Genomic DNA, 18,265 nt, shown 5'->3' on the forward strand with positions numbered 1-18,265 from the left:
TGTCCTAATCAAGAGTAAAAAGCAGAAAAATGACAGCAGAATTCAGCTCATGTAAAAAACGTCAGGTTTTATTGTATATCAGAACCACATTCCTTCCTTTTGCCGCTAATTCATCTGTTTGGTGAGGGGGGGGGGAGTGACTGGTGAAGGTGGATGTGTAAGGAATGTCAGAAAGGGACCGATTCCTGCTGGCACATGATGTGTCAGGTCATGGCTGAGGTGACCCAGGCAGCTCCTTGGCTGCTTGGAACCAAAGACATCGGCTGCATTTCAGCCCCATGGAAGAAGTGGTGTCTCCTTGGTGGGACACCATGGCGCTTCCGTTGCTCCAGAGTTCTCCCTCCTCACTCAGTGGCCTGGTGGGGGGAAAGAACTCCATCCGAGGGGCAGTTTGCCTGTTGACATGTGGGTGTAAAAGGGAAAGAAGGTTATCCAGGGCTCGGTGCCACTCCAGAGGAGGTGGATTCTGTGGCCTTCAGGCCAGTCTGACCACTTCTTTGACCATTTTTCCGATGCCATCGTAGATCTCGTGGATGGGGGCGTTGCACATGAAGGCGCTGGTGGTCACCAGCTTGTTCTTGGCATCCACGTGGATTTCGGTGACGTGTTTGTTCACGTGCTTGCAACCCAGCTCCTTCATGGTCTCAGCAGTCTTTGCATAAGGCCACCTACAAGAAGAGAAGAGAACAAACCCTGCGTGTGGGAGCCATCATTGCACAGAGTGATTTGGTGAAGGTCTAGAGTGAGAATCCTGTTGGTTACAGAGATATGGATGGTCCCTACAGAAAGCCTGCTCAAAAGGATCCAAATCTTTTCCTATCAAAGGAGTTTCTCCAGGATTATAAAACCAGGAAAACCTCCAGATTACAGTGAGTTAAAAATCTGAAAAAGACAGAATAAACTGAATGAGCCAAAATAAGACCTTGATGTTCCACTGTGGATGTTCCACTACTTAATTCTGCCCACTCTAGACTTTGTGTTTAGGTTTGGAGGTCTTTTTCCACCAGCTTCCTACAAGTGGCATTACTCCCTAGTCCCTCAAAGCAAGATCTATCATAGTTCCTTCCCTGCCACTGGGAGAATTCAGTCATGGCGTCCCCATATGAGTAAGGACAGTTCAACTCCCTCCCTCTCTTAACCCTACCAAGTCTTGTGCAACCATCCTCTTCCTCTTTAGGATCTGCTGAACTTTATGAGTGGGTGGACATCTTCCCTACCCTGGGACCAAGGAGGTGCCTGATTCTGTGATGCTCATGGTGTGATTTCCTACCAGCACCCCAAGGTTACTCACTTCTCACACTCGGTGTCGTGACCCACAGTCAGCTCGCAGCCTGGGAAGATTTTGGCTGCCAGCACTGGGGAAATGCAGCACAGGCCAATGGGCTTTTTGGCAGCGTGGAATGCCTTCAGGACGTCCTCCACCTCTTTGCAGACGATGCAGTTCTTGCCTTGGGTGGCCCAAGTACTCAGGTTTTTAGCCACTCCAAAGCCACCTGAGAAAAGAGGAGCAGATTAGACTGGGAGATAGCACTCCAGGGCAGGTTTTTTTCAGGTATTACTTAGCAGAATGCTAAAATGGATTTGGTGGGTGGCAGCATTTGTCCAGTGTTGATAAAGGAATTAGAAATAGACAAGCTGAACCTTTGTGAGTGCCAGGAGATGAGACATCAGAGCACCTGCACCTTTCTTGCTTCCATACAGAACCAAAGTGGGAAGGTGTCAATGTTGGGTTCTTGCTTCCATAGAGAACCAAAGTGGGAAGGTGTCAATGTTGGGTACCGTGTTTCACCCACAAGCTCTTTTCTAAATTATAGTGGAACACGCTGACGAGTTTTCACTTGTCTCTTAATCCTTGCTGCAGGCCTAATCCATCCCCGCTGAAACCACGTGGTGACACTTTCACTGAAGGTGAACTACCAGCTGGACCAAGCCTTTCTGCTTCTGAGTCACCCCCTCTCTGGCCCAGCCTCTGCTTTTCCTGAGAAGGATGTAGGCACATTGGTGAGGGAGAGGAGAGTTTCACACCCAGTACAGAGCTCAGTAGATGGCAGAGGGGATGATTCAGCTGGCCGTTACTTGCCATCTCCTCTTAAGTCCAAGTCCATGCCAGTGCCAGAACAGATGGAAGATGTCCAGTCCCTTCTTCCAGCCTGTCTTCTCCCCTAGTGGCTCTGCCCAGTTCCCCTCCAGCCCATAACTCCCATGTTGTTCAAGGTTTTTGGCATGTCTAAGCTGTTCCCAAGATGTTGGGCACGCAGACCCCACCTGCCATCCTACCTGGTATGATCAGGGCATCCAGCCCCTTGACATCCAGCTTGGCTAGATCCTTGATGTTGCCTCTGGCTATTCTGGCACTTTCAACGAGCACATTGCGCTTCTCCTGGGTGGGCTGTCCTTTCACGTGGTCCACCACATGCATCTGGTCGACATCAGGAGCATAAACCTCTGCCTGGAGAGGAAGGGGGAAGGTCTGTTATCCTCCAGTAATCTATCCTAAGCATGTTAAAGATCATACGTCATGAATGAAAATGCTTGAGTTACTTTGCTGGTGAACACAGTGACCTTCAGGCTCCCCTGTATGGGATACTGGCTGGAAGGTTATTGTCACAGGGAGGAAAAATAAAAAAAAGGTCTTTTGTAGCTTCTGCACAAGAACGTTTACCCTGACCTTAAAGGAATGAGGGTGTTGTTAGGTGAAACCAAAGAATTTAGCCCACAGTGCTTGTTTTGGGGTGTGAAGAGCTGGAGAGGGAGCAGTGACTCTTCTCCTTCCTAGGAAAACCAGGTGTCCCAAGAGCTGTTGGTGAAGCCATTTCTTAGAGTTTTCCACCCACCTGCCAAGCAATCACCTCCACTGGGGCAGCCTCAGCCCTGCCCCACCTGCCCCTACGAAGCTGGTCATCCTCTGCGGCTGCTGCTGTCACACCACATCTCTCCCTCAAGGACACGACTTTGAGTTTCTTCTCCCCAGTCACTCTTTTCCCAAAACCAGAGTATTTCTTTTTCTGGAGAACACCTTCCCTTCCTTCAGAACTGTTTCAAGCTGACGTGCAGTGATTAAAAGTGGAGGGTGGCAAAGAGATGGGTGATAGATTTTGTGACTGTACAAGCTTTGAAGTTTGAGAAGGGTGTTAAGCTACTCGAATGTGTTCAGGGAAGGGCACCAAAGCTGGTGAGAGGGCTGGGAGACATGTCCTATGAGGAGCGGCCAAGGACTCAGGGTTTGTCTAGTTTCAAGAAAAGGAGGCTGAGGGGTCTCCTCATGGCTCTGCAACTTCCTTGAGGAGGGGACGCGGGGAGGGAGGTGCTGAGCTCTTCTACCTGGATCCAGTGATAGGACAGGTGGGAATGGTTCAAAGCTGTGCCAGGGGAGGTTCAGACTGGAAGTCAGGAAGCATTTCTTTACTGAGAGCGTGGTCAAATACTGGAACAGGCTTCCCGGAGAGGTGGTCGATGCCCTAAGTCTGGCAGTGTTCAATAGGCATTTGGACAATGCCCTTAACATGAGTTAACTTGGTCAGCCCTGAGTTCTTCCAGTGATTGTACTGGATCACAGAATCACAAAATGGCTCAGGTTGGAAGGGACCCTAAAGATCATCGAGGGACACCTCCCACTAGACAAATGTTGCTCAAAGCCCCATCCAGCTTGGCCTTGTAGGTCCTGGAGAGTGCACCTGTAGGTGCCCTCCAACTGAAATAGTCTGGTCTAGTCTAGACAAATGTTGCTCAAAGCCCCATCCAGCTTGGCCTCGTAGGTCCTGTAGATGGTCACTGTAGGTCCCCTCCAACTGAAATAGTCTGGTCTAGTCTAGTCTGCTTTCTTTCCTTAGGCAAGCATGACCGAAAAATAAAAGGAGGGTGTTGAAATAACGCCCGAATGTGCTCCACTAGAGGTCCCTGCCGACCAAGGGATGGGTGGAGGAGGCTCTGCCATCCTTCCAGCTCGGGGGACGGCAGGAGGGAAGCGACTGCAGCAGCTCCAGCAGAGAAGAGGCAAAATTATAGGCGGTGGAGAGAAGGTTTGGACAAATCCCAGCTTTAAGCCAAGCAGAGAATGCGCACGGCGAAGGGGTTGGGATTGGGTGGGCTGGCTCTGCACATCGTGGACATCCCCGCGGCTGTTTAATAGTTTAATAATCTGTTTAATAGAGCAATCTGACCCAGGGTTGTGTCTTGTTCAGAGCCGAGGGCAACGTTGCACAGGGCTCCTCTCCCTCCTCTTCCAGTCTGGCAAAGTGGTTATTGTGACTAAAGGGATATTAAAACGGCCGCCTGTTTTACCCCTGTTCAAATCAACTCACAAGAATGTGGCTATTTTCAGTTCAAATCTTCGGGGGTTTAAAAAAAGATGAATTTCAAACAGCCAAAACCAATAGTAGTCTTTTAAACAGACGCGCCGAAGCAGAAAAGAGGAAGTGTGAGCCAGAAAGAACAGAGGAGGCATTTCAGAAAGTTTGTTTCAGGGTTTGGACACGCTCAGACGGGGAGCAGGGAGCCAACCCTCCCCGCAGAGCAAAGCTGCGAGGGAGAAGCGGGGACCAGGGAGCTGCAGAGCACCCCGGAGACAAGGATTTCCTGGAAGAGGGAGATAATTGAAGAGCAGAGCAGGGCAAAAGGAGGCAGAAATGGGGCAGGAGCCCACCAAGGTGGCTCTTACCTGTGCCCCCTCCCTGCTGAGATGCACCAGCACGGCAGAAGCCTCGTGGATCTCGCTGCCGTCGTACACCCCGCAGCCAGCCAGCACCACGGCCACTCGCTTCCCCATGGTCGCACACCGGAGCAGGAGGATTCCCTGGAGAGCCCCAAATTGCTGTGCATCCTCTGTTCACTGCCTGGAGCCTTTTTATAGCCCGATCCCTCCCCCAGGAGCAGGTGGGGCCAGGAGGGCTGGGCTGAATTTCTTACTGGCAAGAAGGTTTTATTTCCAGTGCCACAGGCAGGGCATGTAAATATTATTTGTTTCCTCAACTGACTGCTCCCTTGCAGATCTTCTTCCCAGCACGTTGTCTCCCAAGCATCCCCAGCTGACGCGACCTGTGCGACAGAGCAGCTGTGTTTTTCCTTCTCAGTCGTCGATTTTCCGTTCTATTTCAGACTAAAGCACCGAAATCTTTGCACATAGGATGGTATCAAAGGGAGCCCGCCCAGAGCAAGTATTCCAGCCAGTGCATTCCTCCAGTGCCCCCTTTTTTTTAACCCTACGCAGGCAGCCTCAGCTTTTTAACACCCAGATTTCCTTTTCTGACCTTAAATGTTCTTATCCTTCTACCCCAGCTCCCAAGAGCAGCGCAGATGTTTGCACTCAGTTGTAGTAGTTTCCTGGCCTTTGGGTCCCAACGTTGGAAAACAATAACTTGGTTCTTCCATCGACAGCACCACCTTTGCCAGGAAAGAGGTGCCGGGAACTGGCAGAGCCCTGACCTCCCAGGGGGGCACGGGACATCAAGATCCACAGCGTGTGGTGGGGAAAATCCCTCGCTCACACAGTGACTTCTTACTTGTCCTTGACGTGCTCCCACCCGAGACGATTCTGTGCCTCTCTATTTCAGCTTTGCACCCTTGGAATAGCTGTGGCCCTGAGGCTGGCTTGCCATTCTGCAGAGAACAAACCCCTCGTGCAGCAGGGCTGGAGGAAGTTTTTCAGGGGGTATTTATAAGAAATATTCCTCGGTTCTCTGTCATATTTGGAAGAGACCTGAAGTACATCCTGTGTGCAAAGAAATAGAGGTTTTAGCGAGTTCGTTAGTCATGGCAGGCATGAGGAAGATACTCATTGCTAATGGATGTGACTTTATTTATTGCATTTTTCTCTTAAAACTAGTGATATCAGGCACCACAGACTCCTTGCTGCTACCTATGCAAGCAGGAACAAAGAGCACGTGAGAAAGGACTTGAGGTCCAACTAATCCAGCACAGGCTTTTCCTTTCAGTTAATTTTATTACCCAGAAGGGGAATTAAACTGTGACATGTGTGGAAAACACTCAAAGCCTTTTCACTCCTGTTATTTAGGTATCTGGGGTATTCTAACTGTGGGTTAGACATGTATTGTTTCCTCGTGCATGCAAAGCAGCTGAATCATGCTGCAGCTTTACCAGAGAGATTCTTCCTCCTTCAGCTGGTTAGAGAGCAGTCCTCTTAATGATGGCACAAAGATAGCCAGAGGCTGATGATTTACACAAATTCACTGCTCGCTGCGAACCACAGCCCTTAGCCCTGCCTGTTGCAAACTGGCTGAGCTGGTTCCCCTTACTGGTATAATTGCTTAGGTGTAACTGGACAAACCAGGCATCTTCCAGTGCTTGCTTCCCCAGGCAATAGGGTCTATCTCAACAGACATGTTGAACCTAAAGATCTATCTGCAATTAACATATTATTGATAAATAATACTTTTCAGCAGAGTTATTCCATTCTCTGGGGGAACGTCCGCACACATTTATTATGGCAGAGACATTGGGATTTAGTATTAACACCTTGCTTTTAAAGATGAGCATGGAGGAACCCTGTTGCCTCAAAGTTCTCCTTGAGGGGTTGTTTATTATGGTAGAGACATTGGGATTTAATAGTAACACCTTGCTTTTAATCTGCATTAATATTCCAGTGAAGATGAGCGTGGAGGAGCCCTGTTGCCTCAAAGTTCTCCTTGAGGGGTGAACACAGTTAAAGATAACTGTCCTCCAAAGCACTGAAGAAATCAGGAAACTTGGGGAGCCATTACAGGGCTCCAGCTGCGTGATGGAAGCATGCCATCATGCTCCAACTGGCCCAGAGAGCAGGAGGTCCACGTTATCTGTGGACCCAGACAGTCTGGGGTTGTTCTGGGTGCTGCTACAGATCAAATATCTCTGGGGTAGTGCTGGAGGCTCGTCTTTGAGCTCCAGTCTGTGCTGCTCTATGTCCCATTTCCAACAGCTTTTCTGTCCCCCAGCCCTACCTGTGGAATGTGACTTATGGGGGGACATAGAGCAGGATCCACCAAGAGGAATGTCACAGTTTGCTGCTGTAGGGCCTCTGGAGAGTCACCTTTGATCAGCCCAGAAATATCAGTGTGAAGCTCTTTACCCTGTTCTGTATCTTTTATCTTGTCAAGAGGCTGAGAGTGGAGTTTGCTTTAACAGGAGCTGAGTCCTTCACAGGAGCAGGCCCTGCACGGGCCCATTGCACACACCACCACGATGGAGGAATGTACAGAAGTGCCAGCCAGGGTTGCCCCTGTGGTCCATCAAAGCTCTGTGAGCTCTCATAGAACAGTTCTCTGCCTGATTACCACTTGATGTGTCACCCAACACGATCCCAAGGATAGTGTCCACCTCTTTCTGCAGCCTCTCCTCCATCGGTAAAGACCTTTGTGTGCCCATCACACATTCTCCATGGGAAGCAGTAGGAAGCTGTGAACAGGTCCTTCATGCCACCTTTGGGATACAGCAATGACCATGGAAATGATGGATACTCACTCGCTGCGTGCGTAGTTCTCCTGGAAAGCCAGCAAAGCTCATTGGAGTTATCCTGACACTGCTGGCCTCCAGAATGCTTGTCTGCATTGACACCTTGCTCATGAAACCCTGGAGGAGTTCCCTGTGAGAGGCTGGGATGGATGTGGAGTGACACATGGACAGAAGTCACCTTTCAGGGGATGGCACTGAGTCTGCCCAGAGTTTGCCCAGCACAGGACAGTGGTGCCAGGCATTCATAGCTGTGACAGGGACAAACAGCAGGACCGTGGCCAGTGCAAGGAGAAATAGCTGGTCCCCAGGGAGCTCCTGGGCTTGCAAAGCACTTGTTTGCTCCAAAGCAAGATGGATTCTTTTAAAAAAAAACCCTTAATTTTAACCAGTGCAATTTCCTCACTGGCTGTAGCAAAAAAGGCAGTAATAGCAATAAACCCTCAGCCTTATTTTTCAGGTGTCTTTTTTAACAAGGGCTAATCAACAGTAAAATTAACAGGCCCCTGGAGGGAGCTACCAGGGGCTGACTCACGGGGCTGAAATTTATTGCAGCGAGGCGCTGGTTTGCATTTCCTTCTGCAGGCGGAAAGGAGCGCTCACAGAAGATGTTTGTAGGCGAAAGGGGTGGAGAGCGGGGAGGAACGCGGGCCAGAGGAGCTGCTTTGGTTATAAAGAGCTAAGGGAGGAAAGAGAGGCAGCATTTCAGCCCGCAGCTGGGTCTTCAGCGCGCTCCGCGATGGCCGACAGGAAAGTTGAGTCACTGCATTCCTCCATAGGGCTCTTGGGCATTTCCGCAGGTAGGGATCGAGTCTTCTTGGCATGGGAGGATGGGGTTGGGACTAGCTCTCATGGACAACCCCCTTTTTCAAATGGGGGCTCCGGAGTCGTGTTTATTCGGAATCTCCTCTGCCTGGGTAAAGCTCTTCGATCCAGAGATCCCGGTGCCTGGCTCAGCGGCCAACAAAATATTTGTCTTGGCTTTAAAGCGCTGGCCTGAACTTTTGTACTCGATCCATCCTGGGTGGGAAGCGAATCCAAACTTTTTGATAGTCATTTTCATAAATGATCTTTCTTTGGCTGCGCTTTCCGCTCTTTTCCTTTTCTCGCCATTTTCCCGGCAGCTCTGTTTTCGATGTTCCCTCCCTTTCCTTTGCTCCTTCTTTGCATTTCAACTTTCTGAGGGCTCCCCCTTTTCATTTTTAGCCTCGTTTTCCCTAGGCACAAGGGTGTGTGTGCGTCTGTCTGCCTTTTGTGTAGCTGGAATCAGCACTGATTTTTACCTTTATCTGACAACGGGGGAGCACTCTCAAACAGGATTAAGTTCAAGTTTCTCAAAGCCAGGCTCCCAGAAAGATGTGAGACCTGGGATGCAAATCAAGTTACAGCACCCCCTCCCAAGCTCCTTAGATTTCATTATTTGCAGATCTTGCACTGTTATATTTTGCTCTGTTCCCTGCTCTTGCCACTCTGCTTCTCTCCTGGGGTGTTTTTTTGGGAGGGGCAAAGTTTACAAGGTTTTTCATTTTTTTTCCATCTCCCTCGTCACACACAGGGTCTCTCCTGCTGGCGGTGCATTTCTACAGTGCATCCAGAGCGTCCTCCCTCATCCCCAGCACGGCTCTGGGAGTCCTCCTCTTGATTTTATCGTCTCTTTTGGCGTACGCAGGTGAGACTCGGAGGGTGGGGGGCTCCAAGGCCTCCCCCTTCTACAGCTTTGCGTGTATTTGGTCTCCTTCCCCAACAGGTTCATACAAAGCGTGGCAGCTTTGCCAGAGCGCTGATTCCTTCAGCACATTTTTCCTATACAGGCAACCAAAGAAATCAGTGTTAGTTTTGAACAAATGCTTTACCAGAATCTCTGAGAGTTTCAACAGACTGAATAGATGATTTCTCTCTAAACAGTTCCCGGGGTTTCCGAGGGTGCTTTGGACACCCATGGATTGAGATGACATGTTGATGTGTAAGTGCCAAGAGAAAAAAAACCACTGGCTATCACGAAGTCCACACTTTTTAGAATGAATGCTGAGTTATTTCTCCTTTTTAGCTCGGAGTGATGAGGACATGAAAATCCAAGATTTGATGCTGGTAGTTTTTCCTCTACCAAGCAGAGAGGTGCTGCATATTTTAACCCATAAAATGTAGGTTCACCTCCTCCCTTAGTCAGTGGTGGCACAAAGCATTAGTAGAAGCAGCTGTATTGATGGGACCGTGTATTGGACCACTGGGCAGGTGGTGGTTCACAGCTGGTGGGAATCAACAGCCTCCTACCAAAGGCAGGAGCCTGAGTTAGAGGAACTCAAGTGCTTTGAGCTCACCTCAGGCACTCTGATGAACACAACATGTTGTGCTGTGGACTCCTTATGGTCATGTCTACACAGTGTGATGGGGCATGGTGCAGACCTACCCAAACGCTGTCTAGCATCATGCAGGACCTGTGCAGCTCCATGAGAGCTCCGTGTAGTCATGGTTCCAACACACCCGCTACCTGTCCTACCTACCGCTTTCCATAACCTGCTGTTTTGAAACCACAGGTGTGTCTCCATTGTCATTTTTTCACAGGAATTCGGAGAAGCCTAAGAAATGCCTCCCTGTTCTTGTCCCTCTGCCTGACCATCTCAGTGTTCTGGTGTGGCTATGGAGTGGTCTTCATCCTGGAAGGGCAAGGAGTTTTGAACGACAGTGGTGATTTCCGCAATGCCTTGGTGCCTGGCCTGGTCACATTTACCTTGGCACTACTCATTATTGCAGTGGTGGGCGTCCTGTGCAGAGAGGTCATCCTGGCTCTGATTGCTTCTGCTGTCTCTCTTGCCAGTGCTCATGAAGTTGCCATGCATTACAGCACAGCTTTTGGTTCCTCTGCTGTGGCTTGCAATTATATGGTTGTCTGCTTGGTTGGTGGTTATTTTGGTCTGGGAAGGATTCTCTATTTCCTAACCAAAGAGAAAATTGCCCTCCCTGGCACAGATCTGGCCACCAAAAAGACCCACGAACCGATCCAACCCACTGGTGGCAGCGTGAATCATTTTGCAGTCACCGGTATGATCCTGAACATGCTTTCTGCCAGTGTCTTCGGCTGCAGGCTCCTGGGTGTCACTGGCAAACTATTTATTGGACAAGTGCCCTGGCTGTGGGCAGCTGGGATCTACCAGATCGGCATCTGCATTCTGTCGTACCGTACCATGGATGCACTAATGGCCACCTTCTTCGGTTTCACTTCCATCCTGAAATTTGCCGGAGGCTATTGCCTTCTGTACCCCATCTGGCAACCAGAGGAGCCATCTTTCCCTACACCATTCCTGGTGGTTTTCTCAATCCTTTTTGCTGTCTTGGCTCTTTTTCTCACTTTTAAGAGCCCAGTGGATGGCCTGTATCTGCTGTTCTATGTGGCCTACTGTGTTGCGTTAGCTTGCCGTCCCAAGGGGTTTTTTGAAGGTGGACCCCAAGGCGTGGATGTGGCCATCTTCGTGGCCTCCACCTTGATGGCTCTAATTCACCTGTACAATGGGAGAGCAAGTACCAAGATCCCAACAGGGAAGGGTGCTGTGAAGGCCCTCCTTGCCCGCAGCAGTTTTCTGAAGCTTCGTGAAGGGGCAGACCTTCACGCTCCCTACCTAGGGTATTCCAAATATGCAGACGCAGAAGTGCTTGGCTACGCATGCAGTGTCCTCGCTTCTTTTGCTATGACAATGACAGGGGACCCACAGGCTCCACTTGCCACTGTTGTAATTCCATGGGTGGTGGTAGCTGGTGGGATCCTTAAGCTCTTAGGCGGCTCAGTGGCCTTTGCCCGGGGTAAAACCCTGGAGAGCAGTGCCTTCATCCTGTACGCTGTCATGTGGATCATCTGGGGCTTGACAAGATATGGTGGCCTCTATGGCACTACCAGAAGCTTCCACGCAGCTGTAGGCATCATTGCATTCATGCTCTTCAATGGCTTCATCGTCTTCTGCACGCTCTTCTTAAACATCGCCTGGTTCTTCTACACCCTCACTTTCCTGCTCATCTCTGTCAGCTTCCTGCTGGATGCCATCCATGCCCTTCCAGCTGGCTATGACATTGCTGCCACCATCATCTTCGGCCTGGTCAGCTTTTACTGCTTCCTCTCTGCCCTTTTCAACAGTGTCTTTGAGGGTTCCTGCTTACCAATGGGTAGGCCCATTGTGCAGCTTAGTGGTGTGGGGGGAGGAATGACCAAGTGCCTTCACCTGCCTGCCAGGAAAGCTTCCTCTGTCAAGAGAATTGCAGGTAAGGGAATAACGTGGGGGTGGGGGGTAAATTCTGGGAGGTTTTGTAGCAGAACATTGCTATTAAAAGGACATTTTTCCAACCCAGATGTAAAATCCTTGATAATCTGATGACATTTTGACAAAGTGGGCCAGGTTACAGGAGTCATTAGAGGCTAAACACACTCTGGGGGCAATAGGACCAGTTCCTTGAGAGGGGCTGGGTTCAGCAGTGAATTTGCTGCTGTCTCTCCTGTCTCGTACCCCTGTCAGCTCATCCAACCTGAGACACATGGATGCCCCAGGCTGGAGCTGCCACCGAAAGCTTTGCACAGAGAAAGCAGGACAAATGTGTGGTGCTTGCTCTCTCCACAGGGGCTGAATGGCTTCTGGCCCTGATGAATGTGGCCCATAACTCCCCTAAGTGCCAGATCTCCTCTGGGATGAATGCTAGAAAATGCACTGTCAGAGGAAATGCTTTGTTTTAGTTGGGCAAAGGAGAGATGAGAGCACCGAGTTGGCTGTTTTGTCTGTGACAACTCTTCCCAGAATTACAGCCCCTCACTTCTAGTCACTCAAGGGGTTCTGCCCTGTTCACATGCCAACAGATATCCTGAAGAACGGAGGGACTTGCGGCATCCCCACAGATACTGTGTACGTGCTTGTGGCAGCCTGTAACCGGCCTGACGCCGTGGAGAAGGCTCACCAGTAAGTATTTGCCTCGCTGCCCCAGGGAGGGCTTCCTTGGAGAGTCTAAAGAAGCCTCTAGGGCTTAGAGCTGCTGCTGAGTAGTGGCTACAGCAGCCGTGGAGAGCAGTGAGAAACGTGGCTTAGCCTTCATGGGAAGAACAAGGTGAGGAGCCTGGGGGAGAAGATCTGGATGACAAAAGGAGAAAGTTGAGCTGGGATTATTTTCTAGGATATTGAGGGCTCCTGGCAGGTGTTGGAGCCAGGTAGCTTGGATATCACAAGAATAACAAAAGGAGAGAGTTGAGCTGGGATTATTTTCTAGGGTATTGAAGGCTCCTGGCAGGTGTTGGAGCCAGGTAGCTTGGATATCACAAGGAAACCAAGAGAAGTGACAAATGGGGCAAGAGATTATTATACATATTTGTAGATACATATTTTCACAACCAAAATCCCTCTGGTGTTTAACAGATGCCTCTAGATGTACTTTTGTAAGCAGCCGGGACCCCTCATTGGTGGGATTTCCTCAGAACTTGGGCAGTTGGGACTTCTACCCATCACTGCGCAAGAAGCTAAAACCTTGATTTGGAGGAGACATCCCTGACTGGGAATAGCCATTAATGTCCCTTACTGTCAGGTCATCTGTTGAACAGTCCTACTTTTACTATGGACTGGTGACCTGGGGCAGAGCCTACACACCTCCAGGCCTCACCAACACAATTTCCTTTTCAACAAGAAAATAAATCCCTGTCTTACTTCCAGGCTCATTTTTTCTTGCCTCCTTCCCAGGTCCAAGCGCCAGGCTCAGGATCGCCCCATGTCACTCTGGATTTCCAGCCTGAAGCAACTGGAACCTGCAAAGCATTTGATCAGTCCCCTCCTCTGGGACTTCATGGAGGCTGCCTGGCCATCTCCTATCAGCTTGGTGGTGCCCAGAGGTGAGGAAACGCTGTTACTTCCAAGGTCTCTGGAGAGCTTTGGCTTTGAACCTCCAATTTTATGTCAGGCATCCCCAAGCTGACTCCGTGGCGATATTCCTGGTAAGATCCATTGTGTTGGGACTGATGTGCATCCATAAGTGATGTGACTCTTCCTTCTCCAGGTGAATGGGTGGACTTCCTGGGAATGAAGGACTCTGCTAAATATGTCGGTACCCCTCAGAGCGTTGCCATCCGCATCCCCGACTGCTCTGTCACCACACACCTCATTGACTTGGTGAGTGGCCAGAGCACGCTCATCCCAGCAGGGCTGGCGACCAGACCTCACCATCTCACTGTCCAGGGACTTGGCCTGGTGTCCACCATGAGCACCCAGGTCCTCTGGTTGCTTGAGAGAGGAGAGAAGGACAGTGAGAAGCTGGAGCACACTTCTTGGCATGTCACCTCTCCTCTCATGTTTCTTTTCTCCATGAAGTGAGGATCCGAGCGTGTTCAGACAGGTTTGGGGAGTGAAAAGGGCTAAAATGAGTAACTCCCACAAGAAAAATATCATTAGGAAGGTGTGGGGTATGTAGGCAGCTTGTAGCTGATTTTCTTGCAGAAAAGAGGGTAAAAGGAGTAACCACTGGGTCAGAAAGGCAGAAAAGATGTAATTAACAGACACTTTGTCCGATTTCCTACACAGAACACTTTTGTTGCAAGCACGAGCTTATCTGAAGCCAGAATAATTTCAGAAGGTCCAGAATGTGGCCAGAGGAACTGCAATACCCTGCACGTTCTGTTCGTTTCTGGGACAGACATTGTAGAGTTTTGGCAACTGCTGGTGCTGGAAAACAAAATGTTCTTTCCTGACCAACATCAGGAAACCCCAGTTCAGTGGGGTGTTAGTCACCCATGCACAGATTTGGTGGGACTATAGTTGCCTACAAAGTAGGTGTCTCTACCTGGGTGAGTCATGTCAAGCTCTCTTTAGAGTCAGAGAGACTCACGAGCGATCTTTGGAGTTCAAGTCATCTGTTTGATACAGCAAAAGTGGATCAGAGCTTTCATTCCTGTTTTTCTGTCACCAGGTTGGCCCCATTGTGGTCACCTCAGCCAACCCAACGGGAGAGGCAGACACAACACACCACAACCAGGTCTATGCCAAGCTGGGAAATAAGGTAATGGAGCTCTTTGTCTCTTCATTCTGGCTGGTCCTAAAAGATGTGGGGATGGAGGAACACAACCACTTTGTTTCCAGTAGGCAAATCTATAGGTGATACCGGAAATCTGGAGAGCATCTCATTAAAAACATCTCATGGACAATCCTCACATTGGTGTCAGAGTGAAAGAACAGTGTAAAATACAGAACTTGGTGGGAAACCAAAATGCTTCTGTTTTACACAGTATAGTTATGGCTTGGCAACGTGCGTTAGTTCATCTTCCAGCACAGAATGAGACGAGCAACGAAAAAATGCTTCTTTGCTTACAGCAATAAACCCACTGATGCCTGAAGGCGCCAGGGCTCCAGCTGGCGATGAGCTCTCAGAGCACAGGGGATTCCCATCTAAAGCTGAAGCTGGTCTGAAACTGCTGCCAAAGCTTTAAAATATCCCCGGCTTTTAGAACTTTTCATAAGTTCTGGAAGTACAATGATCGTGGCCATTCAAATGGCTGTCGTTTGCGTCACTGCTACATCCCGAGAGTATGACACTTATCTGAGGGCAGTTTTAAACAAAAGATGGTACAAATCTTCCACTTCTAACTCCTCAAAAATCTGGTTTTCTACACATTTGCTTTGCGGATGGCACTTCTTCAAAGCTCCTCAACTGATGTAAACCTGTCTTTGCTGTACTGCCGACCTACACCTCATTGATCTCACTCTTTCTTTGCTTTTATTAGTTCATTCATTCCAAATTCAGCTCTTAGTGTCAATACAGTGGGGTTGGAGGGAGCAGAGTTGCCCTTGATGATAATTAATTGCTATTGTGATGGGGAAGCTGCCCTCTCTTTTCTCAAGTTCCTGGGGGGGACCTTGGTGTGAACATTTGTTGCTCTTCAGGTGGATGCAGTCCTTTGTGATGGGCCTTCTCCGGAGAACATTGCCTCCACCGTGGTGGACTGCACCAAAATCGACAGCGGAAACATAGGATTCTTCAGAGTTGGTATCATCCCCAAGTCTCAGGTAAAATTAATCTTGATTTTATTAAGTGAGTTTCAGACTGGGGGTTTCCTAGTGCTATAAGGAGGTGAAAAAATCTGTGATAGCACAAGGAGTTATCGTAGAGTGGTGAGAAAGAGCAGCAAAGCAGAGCTCCATGTTGCCTGTGTCCTGATGCTGCCGGCAGAGCTCATCGATGGGGAACGTGCAAGGTGAGACCCATTCATTTGCAGAAAGAGCTCTGAGATCCACCATCACGGACCTCCATGGGGCAGGAAACCTGGCCCAGAGACCTCTGAGCAGACAGAAACTGTCTGTAATGCCCAGGCTGAGCTCAGACACAGAGCTTGAGGGAGAACAGGGTATTATTTCAATAGCTGGAGAAGCAATTAGTGCTTCCCCCTAATTACCAACCAGCTCACAGCTGTGTTTATTCATTCCAGGTGCTGCAGATCCTGGAGCAGGTGCAGAAGAAACACACGTCGGTCCCTAAGAGTGGTGCCTGCACCACCAAAGGCCAGGGGGAACATCTGAATCACAGCCAGGCCGTGCCCAACGGGGTGAGCACGGTGGCCCCGGCGGTGTCCCCGTCCCCCGAGGGTGGCCGCAGGAACCAGACTCGCCTCTGACTCCCCTGCAGGCCAAGCAGTGGGGGCTCACTGGGAAATTGTTTGCTGGAAAAATGACGTGTGGGTCAAACTGGGGAATGGGAGAGGTTTCCTGGCTGCAGGGGTGACTTACTCATCTTTCTATGGATACTGCTAAAATACCCCCGGGCAGAGCTGGCTCAACAACCACCGTCACCCAGGAGGAAAATTGTCACTTATGGAACCTGCCAGCTCTCACTGAAGACCAGATGTGACCAAAGAAAGCGTTATGTTGGTGACAGACTGGCCCTAGAGTAACAGAGCTTTTTTTCCTCCCACTGGGAGTTAATTCTTTCCATTTGGGGCACAGGGTAATGCCAAGCGTTTCAGAATTATGTGCTGGGGGGGAAAAACACTGCATGAAACTTGAAGTGGGAGAGGGAGAAGGGAAGATGCATTCGGGTACCGTGCTGGTGGCTACAGTGGACTTTCTAAAACAGGTGAGGCAAAGCTTGGCCTCGGGAGCCGGGGCTGTTTTCTGATGTGTTTCCTCAAAACAGACGACACAGAACTCAGCGCTAAAAGGAAACACCATTATCCCAGATGCCATTTTCTGTATTTCACTGTCCGTGTGAGGGTGGAATTACCATTTTGGTGACTACAATAATATCTCCTTAGAAGTGCTGGAGCATTAGGGAAGACCTTCCCATCCCGTTTTATCTTATGCAGAGTAGGAATTTCACATTTGAGGGTGCTAATCTCTTGCCTTATAGCATAACATACGCATCTCATGGCGTCTCATGATGTATGCAGAGTGGTAGCTGCTGACCAGGAGGAGGTGAAAAGACATTTCAAACCAACACAAGGAGCTTCCCTTGGCAAAGACTTGTGCAGTTACTGGCTCATTTAGCCTTTGAAATACTGTTGATCTTATTCTTACCTGACTCAGGTGCAAGGTGCTGATTGGACTCCAGCTGAAACCAATGCATTGAATCATTGGTTTCACCTGAAGTTCTGCTGGAACTTAAGCATAAATGCTGTGCAGGCAGAGGAGCTCAACCTCTGTCAACTCCGGCAAAACCAGGTCTTCTCAGCTTGTTCTTACAAGAACCAGCTCTCTTCCTGCAGAGAAAGAAAATGCCAGGTAATCGAGTTTGTTAAATAATTTTTCTGGTCTACTTACTGTATTTCCTTGGAGTTTATTAAAACTGGTTTTTAGAAAGCAATAAAATATTTTCAATAAATCGTTATATGTTACACAGGGCAGTGCTATCACCTTGGCAAGTACCTGGGAAAAACCTTGTGGGTCCAAGGGTTGTGGATTTCAGGGTGTGAGGGAGGAAAGGAAATCACAAGGAAATTTACAAGGAAATCAAATCCCATCACTTTCCAGGGTAGGGAAGAGGAGAGAAAGAGAAGATAACTCTTCACATCCCACCCATGTACCAGCTCCCTTGCTGAGGGCTGCTAATGAGCTCGTAAACACCGGGGCTGAATTCCATTGCTTTCCTGAACTCAGTAAAAAAACCAAAAAACCTAAATGCTGAGATGGGAAGGAGTGTGGTAAGAAGCGTTAATCCGGAGAGGTGCTGAAGCAGCACAAAGCCTTTTGCTGTGGGAAACCAGCCCTGGCTTAAATATACTGGGCACGCTGCCGCCCTGCACGGCAAGTAACGATGAATTTTAGTGTGCCACGAGTTAAAAGTGGTTTTAAAAGCCAGATTCTTCACCAGAATCCTCGCCTGGGTCCATTTTTCCTCTTTCTGTCTCTCTCTGTGGTCCTTGTTTCTTGCTCTAAGTTTGGTTGCAGCATCAGGACAGTGGGAGAACATGGGAGGGAACCATTTCTGCTTTGCTGAGCAAGATGCAACATTGGGGAGATGTTTCCTTTAAGTTCAGATGTTATTTTACCCCACCTGCAGCTCCCCTGTGTACAGGCAGACTGGAAGGAGTTTAGGGAGGAGGAGATTTAAATGGGATGCTCCGGTTAAATCGGGGAGGGGGGAATAATCTAAGAATTCCAGAGTTTTCCCAGTATTCAAGGTGAAGAAAAACACTCTGAAAGAGAAGCACAGAAAGAGGAAAAGCCACTGTTTCAAAGGGCAAACCCAAACCACTTCAGTATGAAACTGTGGAGACAAACATTTGAACTTTTTTCGGCGTATTTTCTGAAAAATCACAGATCAAATCCATTTTGAGGCGTTGACAAGAATTTATTGATTGTTATCATCACTCTAAAACCGTAGG

The 18,265-nt window shown here is 49.2% G+C and overlaps 2 protein-coding genes across 2 annotated transcripts; one reads left to right on the forward strand and one right to left on the reverse strand.

The window, feature by feature from the left end:
- Positions 1-47: 47 nt before the first annotated feature.
- On the reverse strand, positions 48-4,824 carry LOC106896201 (ES1 protein homolog, mitochondrial-like). The gene is made up of 4 exons (XM_014955985.1): positions 4,658-4,824; positions 2,278-2,449; positions 1,292-1,493; positions 48-668 (listed from the first exon to the last, which is right to left on the reverse strand). Exons 1-4 carry the CDS (start codon positions 4,763-4,765, stop codon positions 476-478), a joined length of 675 nt encoding a protein of 224 aa, XP_014811471.1. The 5' UTR covers positions 4,766-4,824; the 3' UTR covers positions 48-475.
- Positions 4,825-8,097: 3,273 nt separating this feature from the next.
- LOC106896178 lies at positions 8,098-17,266 on the forward strand. The gene is made up of 9 exons (XM_014955954.1): positions 8,098-8,240; positions 8,996-9,109; positions 10,003-11,688; positions 12,275-12,374; positions 13,143-13,291; positions 13,456-13,568; positions 14,362-14,451; positions 15,333-15,455; positions 15,875-17,266. The coding sequence occupies exons 1-9, from the start codon at positions 8,180-8,182 to the stop codon at positions 16,058-16,060; spliced, it is 2,622 nt and encodes an 873-aa protein (XP_014811440.1). The 5' UTR covers positions 8,098-8,179; the 3' UTR covers positions 16,061-17,266.
- Positions 17,267-18,265: the final 999 nt, after the last annotated feature.

This window comes from Calidris pugnax, unplaced genomic scaffold (assembly GCF_001431845.1).
Source record: "Calidris pugnax isolate Ruff unplaced genomic scaffold, ASM143184v1 scaffold281, whole genome shotgun sequence".
Taxonomy (NCBI): Eukaryota; Metazoa; Chordata; class Aves; order Charadriiformes; family Scolopacidae; genus Calidris; species Calidris pugnax.